The following is a 7,844-nucleotide window of genomic DNA, read 5'->3' as shown; positions in this document are numbered from 1 at the left end:
AACTTTAAAAAAGTAACCATTTTGATCAGTTAAAAATGAAAACGAAGGGATTAAAATGACCACCAAGAAAGTACAAAAATAAAAAAATGAACATTTCAAAATACAAAGACTAAAATGAACTAAGAATAAAAGTATGTGGACAAAAATGAAAATCTTAAAAATATAGAAACCAAAATAAACCAAAATCTATAGAAATCAAAGTAGTATTAAAAAAAAAAAAAAAAACAAAAATGTTACCAAATTTATGGTGGAAAGATGGAAGAGGTGATATGTCGTGAAACTCAAATTTAGCCAACGGAAAGATGGCTACAAATCAACCACCTCTCTCAAGTCTCGACTACCCTCTTAAAAGGGCAAAAACAATAATAATAAAATAAAACCCAAATTCCCAAAACAGCCCTCACCTCAAGCCTCATCCAAACAACCTTGAAGGGTAATTTCGTCACATGGTTAAAAATAAATAGAAAAAGAAATCCACAAATTATGGGGTTGTTTTAATATTACTTTTGTTCTGGACAAAAAAAAAAAATTGTGTATGCTGTCAAGTAAATTTAGCTTAACTTATTTCTTAGAGATTAGAGATTCGATCCCTCGTTCCTGTTGTAGTTATAATAAAAAAAAGAATTGTGTATGCTTATGTGTTATTTAAGTGAACAAATCTAAAAACATGATTAGCAAATTTTATGGTTAGAGTTAGAAAAAAAATCATAAATGAAAAGAACCTAAAAATTAGGGATTGTTGAGCTGAAAGGAGAGACAACAAAAGGTATATCATGCATCATGTGTCTATATCTTTTTTTTTCATGTGTGTTTAGATTTGTTCACTTAAAAATATATACCAAGCTTCTAAAGTTAGGGTCAAAGGGTACACAACTCAATTGGTAAATAGATGAGTTAACAACTGAGAGATCTATAGATTGAATCCCTCCACCCCTATTATGTTATACAAAACTTCAAGAGCTAGTGGTACAAGTGAAACCAAACTCATAGTTAAGGGATAGTTTTGATAATTTAGTTAAAAAAATTAAAATGTCATTTTGATTCCTTTACTTTGAGTTACATTCCATTTTTGTCTTTATACATTCAATAAATCTTAAATTCGATTATAAGATTAGTCATTCATTCTTTAGTTGAAAAGAATTCAAAACAAAAGTAAGCATTAGATAAAGAGGGGTGTTACTACTAGTCAACTCATGGGTATATGGTGTATGATCTTCTAGTCAAATATGATTGCTATTGCAGTCTTGCTGAGTGGCAAAAATATCCACAATCGTATTAGAAGCTCTTGGGGTGGGGATCAATCTATTGTTTTTTATTAAAGTCACAATAATGTTACAATACAACAACCTAAGGGATGGGGATCAATCTATTGTACTAAATTCACTTTTGCAAAAAATTAATCGTGTTAAATTAAATGTTTATGAGATTTTAATAAAAAATTAATCATGAAAAAAAGTTAGTTTTAAAATCATGGTTTTATTTTAAAAAACTAGCCACTATGTAAACAAAATAAAGCAATAAACCATGGTCAAATAAAACTTTAAAAGTTTAAATACTATTTAAGCCTTCATATATATTTTTTATTTTAGTTTATTTTAGTTTTCGTACTTTCAAATAGGGAAAGAAAAATGGTACGGTTCGATACGATTTGATGACTAAATCGAACAAACTAATTTTTTTAATATGTGGAACTGAACCGATTTATTAATTCAAACCTCGGTTCGATTTTAAATTCGGTCTTGATATTTCAAAAAAAAAAATCTATGTTATATTTTTTTAGATTAAAAAAATGATTTGGTTTAGTTTGGTATTAAATTCATTTTTGTTCTTCAAATTAAAAACGGTTTGGTTTTAAATTCAGTTTTACTCTTTTTTTGAAATATATATATATTCGATTCGGTTTCAAATTCGATTTTCGAAATTGAAACCAAGCCAAATCGAATTAATTTGGTTTCAAAATTTCTTCAAATCGGACTGAACTGCATTTTTCGGTTTTACTGAATTTTCGATTTGGTTAAGTTCGATTTTTAGAAACGGTTTGGTTTTTGCAGTTTGAATGGATACCCCTACTTTCAAAATATTCATTTTGATTTCTATATTTTCAACTTTGGTTCATTTTGGTTTTTATACATGCAATTCTGGTTCATTTTGGTCTCTTCATTTTAATTTTTATTTCATTTTTAAGGATCAAAATGATTATTTTTTTAAAGTACAAGATCAAAAGTTGAAAGTATGTGAATCAAAATAAACATTTTAAATGTATAAAAACCAAAATGACCAAATTAGAGGAACGAAGTAGTATTTAAATCAATTTAAAATTTCCAAAAAATAGAATTTAAAAATTTTAAACTTACAAATAAATGAGAACGGCAACGTCTTTTATGTCGGACTTAGAAGTTACATGGTCAACCGGGAATGGACTTGAACTAGACAACCCAACACCTAACGCCTAAAGGTTACTACAAAGTACAAAGTAACTTTCTTTTCATGGTAAAAAAATGCAAAATAAAATTTACCTAATTTAAGGTGGAAGAAGGCATAGGTGTATGTCGTGTAACTCAAATTTAGCTGATGGAAAGATGGCTACAAATCAACCACCTCTCTCAAGTCTCAACCACCATCTCCAAAAAAAAAAAAAAAAAAAAAAAACCAAATTCCCAAAATAGCCCTCACCTCAAGCCTCACTCAAACAACCTCAAAGGGTAATTTTGCCACTAGGTAAAAATAAACATAAATTAAAAAAAAAAAATCCATAAATTATGGGGTGTTCCAATAATACTTGTGCACTTAATTTATCGGTAAAAAAATATTTTGTGTATGCTTATGTGTTACTTAAATGAATAAATCTAAAAATGTACGTCAAGTAAATTTGGGGGTCAGAGTTAGAGAAAAAATCATGTAAATGAAAAAACATAAAAATTGTGGGTGTTGAGTTGAAAGAAGTACGACAACAACAGAAATGTGATGCATTGTGTGTCTATATATATGTGTGTTTAGATTTATTCACCTAAAATATATATAATAAAAGACTTCAAGAGTCATTTTAAAATATACTTCAAACTTCAAGATTTAGGGTCAAAGCATATGTAGCTCAATTGATATATAAATGTGTTAGTAACTAAGGAATATATGGTTCAAATCCTCCCACTCCAATTGTACTAAAAAACTTCAAGAAGAAGAGGTACAATTAAAACCAAATTCATAGTTAAGAGGTAGTTTTAATAATTTAATAACAAAAAAGTTAAAATATCATTTTGGTCTCTTTACTTTGGTTGCATTCTATTTTAATACTTGTACTTTCAATCAATCTTAAATTCATTTCTTGTACTTTTAATACATCTTAAATTTAGTGGTTCAAAATTTTTCTTTAGTATAAAGGAATTCAAAACAAAGTTAAGCATTAAATAAAAGAGAGGTGTCCCTATTAGTAACCTCACGGTGGGTGATCTTCCACCCAAATATAATTCTTTGAACATAGTATAATTTGATCGACATGAGTATGTGCAACCATATTAGAAGTTCTTGGAAAGTGTAGAAAATCTCATACGAGACCCTGTCTAGTATGTGCTAACATTGACGACTGATTCAAGTTCATTTTCGTAATAATAATGACCCATAAGAAGCTTTCATATAATGAGAGTCAATTTCAAATCATAAAGAAAAGATTTCAGCATCCATGAGTTATATCAAAATTGGTTAAATAATAAAACTATAAATTTTATACAAAGGAAGAAATTACATGAATCTATTTGCGGAGTTTATAAAAGGAAAGGCTAATAAAGTCTACTTTTATTTTCTTTTAAAAAATCAACAATAAAATAATTATACATACTAATTTTAAGATTTAGAAAAAAAAATATCAATTTGTATTAGTTTAAACTTTGAACTAATAATCCTATCGAATTTAAATCCTCAACTTTGTAAGTTTTTTAATTTACACATTTCATTAGGTTTCACAAATAAATCGATTTAGACTCTTAGTCAGAATTTCTTTTCAAAATTGTTCGTGCATTTACTTTAATTGTCAATTTTGTAAAACCCACATCTTAAGAAATCTAACATATTTGATAATCAATACATAGATGATTTTAAAAAATGATCGCAATGAAAAGTCTAAATTGATTGATTTATTCAACATTTAGAATTTATTTGACTCAAATCATAAGTTTTACGATACATTGGTCGAACCAATTTTGAAAGAGGATCTAAGGGCATGTTTAGATTGACTAGAGAAACAAAACTTTTTTTTAAAAAAATCATTTTTGTTTTAACTCTTTTGATAAAAACGATTTAAAATATATTTTAAAATGTGAGTAATCAAATACTTCAATTTTTTCTAAAATGACTTATTTTTAAAATTAAATGCTTAAAAAGTTAAAAAAAAAAATCTTAAATTGAGACAATTTTAAATTTAAAAATATAAATTAATATTTACCCTAAATTTTATTACAAGGCGTAAACAAAAATCGAACATGACCAAAATGAAATTAAATGCTGAAAAGTAACCTTTTAAAAATAGAGGGACTAAAATGTTATTATAAAGAAAAGAAAATTTTAAACGTACGGTACCGCCATTAGTATACTAATAAAAGCTGTGTGTTCCCTAAAAATCAATGAGTGGTTTGTGTTTCATTTATTTTCCTCTCTCCTCCCTCTCCTTAACCCCCAAATTGTCTTCGCCAGAAGGGGAATTTCAGTTCAATTTGGGGAAATCTTTTGCTTCAACATTAATATTTCAATGGCGTCTGATAGCTTCACCGACAAGAACGCTGTTTTCAGAAGGTTGAAGGCCAAGTCGGAGAACAAGGTGAGTGACTAATTAATTTCAGATTTGGATCGGAAAATGCAAAGGATTCGAGTTTTACTTGATTTTTTTTTTAATTTCTGTTTTTTGTTCAGATCTGTTTTGATTGTAATGCGAAGAACCCTACGTGGGCGTCGGTTACGTTTGGGATTTTCCTTTGCATTGATTGCTCCGCTGTTCATCGGAGCCTTGGCGTTCATATAAGCTTCGTCAGGTTTTTCTTCTTTTAATCAACTTCTTGTTTTCATCCATGTTATTAATTGTTCCTCCAATGTTATGGATCTTAGTTTTTGTTGAAATGTTTCCATCATTCTTACTTGGGATTTGGCTTAACCCTCGAATGGGAGATTTTTGTAAGAATGTGATCTAAATTTCAGCTTTAGAATGCCGTTTGACCTAGGTTTTGAACGTAAGGAAGAATAACCATTCACTGATGTTACAAAACCGCATTTCCGAGAGCGGCGAGCAAGAGAATGAGTGTGAGAGAGTGAGTTCGAGCGCAAGGAGGGAGGAGGGCGAGCGCAGCGGAGTGCCGTAAGCAAAAAGTTATACATCCTTATTTTCAAAAAATAGGTTTTCCACATTGATATTTGGATTCTTTGTACAGAAATCTCTTCAAATGGCAGTTTACTAATGTCATATCCGTTTCTTTTCTAGCTTTTAAAAGTTTTGTTAATTTGGAGATTTAATTCTTTAATTTCTATCATGTTTTTGATAGCTCTCCAAATTTTAACATGTAATTTTTATCTTTAATTAATGTCCTAATAAGTTGTTGAATTAAAAAAAATGTTTAAGTGAAAGATCTATTTGACATGAAATTAAAAGTTTGAGTATTTGTTGGATACGAAAGTTTAGGCATCTACTTTTTTTTTTTGTTTTCTTTTCGTAAGTTTAAAGACCTATTTGACAAAAAGTTTGAAGTTCAATGACCAAAGGTATGATTTAACAGAAAAGGGTGGAAGAAAATTGTTGCCATTTTTCTTCAATATGCCATGTCTCTATATTTATATTATTTTAGTTTCTAAATTCAAAGACCACAATAAAATACCAACCAAAATGGAATGAATGCAGAACTTCAAACATAAGTCAACTCATTATTTGACTTTTGACCATGGGTATTTAATAAGAAATCAATGAACTAAAACTAAGGGAAAAGAAAACCAGAGTAATTGATGAGATAAATTGTTATATAGGTCAACAAATTTGGACTCATGGTCAACGGAGCAGCTGAAAATGATGAGCTACGGCGGAAACAACCGTGCTCAGGTGTTCTTCAAGCAGCACGGCTGGAACGACGGCGGCAAAATTGAAGCCAAATACACCTCCAGAGCTGCAGATTTGTATAAACAAACCCTTTCCAAAGAAGTCGCTAAAACCATGGCTGAAGATCCCCCTCGCCCCTCTTCCCCTGTTTCTTCTCACTCCAACGGCAATGCCATCCCATTAATGAAAACCACCAAACAAGAAGCTCCTGAAGTCTCTTCTCCAAAAGCCTCTCATTCTGTTGTTGTTAAAAAACCCATCGGTGCTAAAAGGACAGGCAAGATCGGTGGACTTGGTGCTCGGAAGCTTACGACAAAGGTTAATCTGTTTCAAAAGAATTGAATCTCCTCTCTTTTTGTGGGTTGTTGGATTTTTTGTTTGATTTTGAAATGATTGTCTTGTGAATGCAGACGACTGAGAATCTGTATGATCAGAAACCGGAAGACCCCCCGACGCCGGTTTCGTCGTCGATAACAACGAACGGTGCGATGGCCTCATCGTTGGCTTCTCGGTTCGAGTATGTTGAGAATGCACAATCTTCTGATGTGAGCTCTAATGGATCCCCCGTGATTGGTCATATTGCTCCACCGAAATCCTCTAGCTTCTTTGCTGAATTTGGAATGGATAATAATCACAATGGTGGTGTGTATTCGAAGAAATCAAGCTCAAATTCCACTAAAATCCAGGTTAAAACACAACACAACGCCTTCAAAAGTATTTCAAAAGCAGAACAATTAATGTGTTGTTTGGATCCGCAGGTGGAAGAAACTGAAGAAGCTCGAAAGAAATTCTCGAATGCGAAATCGATTTCGTCTGCTCAATTCTTCGGGGATCAGAACAAATCTGCTGAGTCGGAGGCCAAGGCTTCATTGCAGAAGTTTACAGTAAGTTTTTGTTTGATTTTGGTTCAACACTGTTGAGTTGAATGAATTGTAAGGGAGGTTTGTTTGTGGAATGCAGAGCTCGTCGGCAATCTCGAGTGCTGATCTGTTTGGACAAGGGATGGATGATTCAACTCTGGATCTTGCGGCGCACGAATTCATCAGCCGGATTTCTTTACAGGTAAGAAACAATCAAGAAGAGTTTTGAAAAGGTTGGTTTGTGGGAAAGATGTATTTTTCTGAATTTGAATTGATGTAGGCTTCTCAAGATATATCATCGTTGAAGAACATTGCGGGGGAGACAGGGAGGAAGCTGAGCTCATTGGCATCAACGTTGATTACTGATATTCAAGATAGAATTCTTTGATTGCTAACTCCATGAACATAAGCCCCACTCTGCAAATTATTATTCTATACTCAGATGAACTTGGTTTCTTTTTGAAAATTAAATATTGATATATTTTCCTACTTAGTGTTTTTTTCTACAATTTTTTTTAATATTGTTTGAGTTCATCAGGGTCTTCGTTGAGGGCATGCCTAAACCAGTGGAAGCTATGTTTAGTTGGCTTCGTTACTTAGTGATTGTAAAGAATTGTGCATTACAAATTTATTATTGTTATTATCTTTTGAAACACAAATAAACTTTTATTGTCTTATAATGTTCTCTTACTCTCTCTTCCTCTTCTATGGTGTGCTCACCCTCTTGACGATTCCCTTTTTAGACATCTCTTTATTGAATTTGTTCGTGAACAACCTACTAAAACAAAATATTAGGATTTATTCAATAACAATTTTATTTTTTTTTGGGGGGAAATTAAGCTCATAATCATTGCTTATATCTATACGTTTCTTGCTTTATCATCAAAGAACTAGTGTTGAAACACATAATTTTCTAA

At 31.1% G+C, this 7,844-nt stretch overlaps 1 protein-coding gene across 4 annotated transcripts; it reads left to right on the top strand.

Moving 5' to 3' along the window:
• Positions 1-4,603: 4,603 nt before the first annotated feature.
• Positions 4,604-7,604, top strand: LOC120077102 (probable ADP-ribosylation factor GTPase-activating protein AGD9). Of its 4 annotated transcripts, none has more exons than XM_039030971.1 (7): positions 4,604-4,807; positions 4,900-5,018; positions 5,998-6,385; positions 6,478-6,753; positions 6,826-6,951; positions 7,028-7,129; positions 7,208-7,604. In XM_039030971.1, exons 1-7 carry the CDS (start codon positions 4,739-4,741, stop codon positions 7,313-7,315), a joined length of 1,188 nt encoding a protein of 395 aa, XP_038886899.1. In that variant the 5' UTR covers positions 4,604-4,738; the 3' UTR covers positions 7,316-7,604. The 4 variants fall into 4 exon arrangements, with proteins under 4 accessions (XP_038886899.1, XP_038886901.1, XP_038886900.1 ...); XM_039030973.1 differs by lacking the exon at positions 4,604-4,807 and adding an exon at positions 5,205-5,338 and having other exon boundaries at positions 4,906-5,018; XM_039030972.1 differs by lacking the exon at positions 4,604-4,807 and adding an exon at positions 5,188-5,338 and having other exon boundaries at positions 4,914-5,018.
• The last annotated feature ends 240 nt before the right edge of the window (positions 7,605-7,844 follow it).

The sequence above is a fragment of the Benincasa hispida genome, chromosome 5 (assembly GCF_009727055.1).
Source record: "Benincasa hispida cultivar B227 chromosome 5, ASM972705v1, whole genome shotgun sequence".
NCBI classification, from domain to species: domain Eukaryota; kingdom Viridiplantae; phylum Streptophyta; class Magnoliopsida; order Cucurbitales; family Cucurbitaceae; genus Benincasa; species Benincasa hispida.
This window is presented reverse-complemented; position numbering and strand designations above follow the sequence as displayed.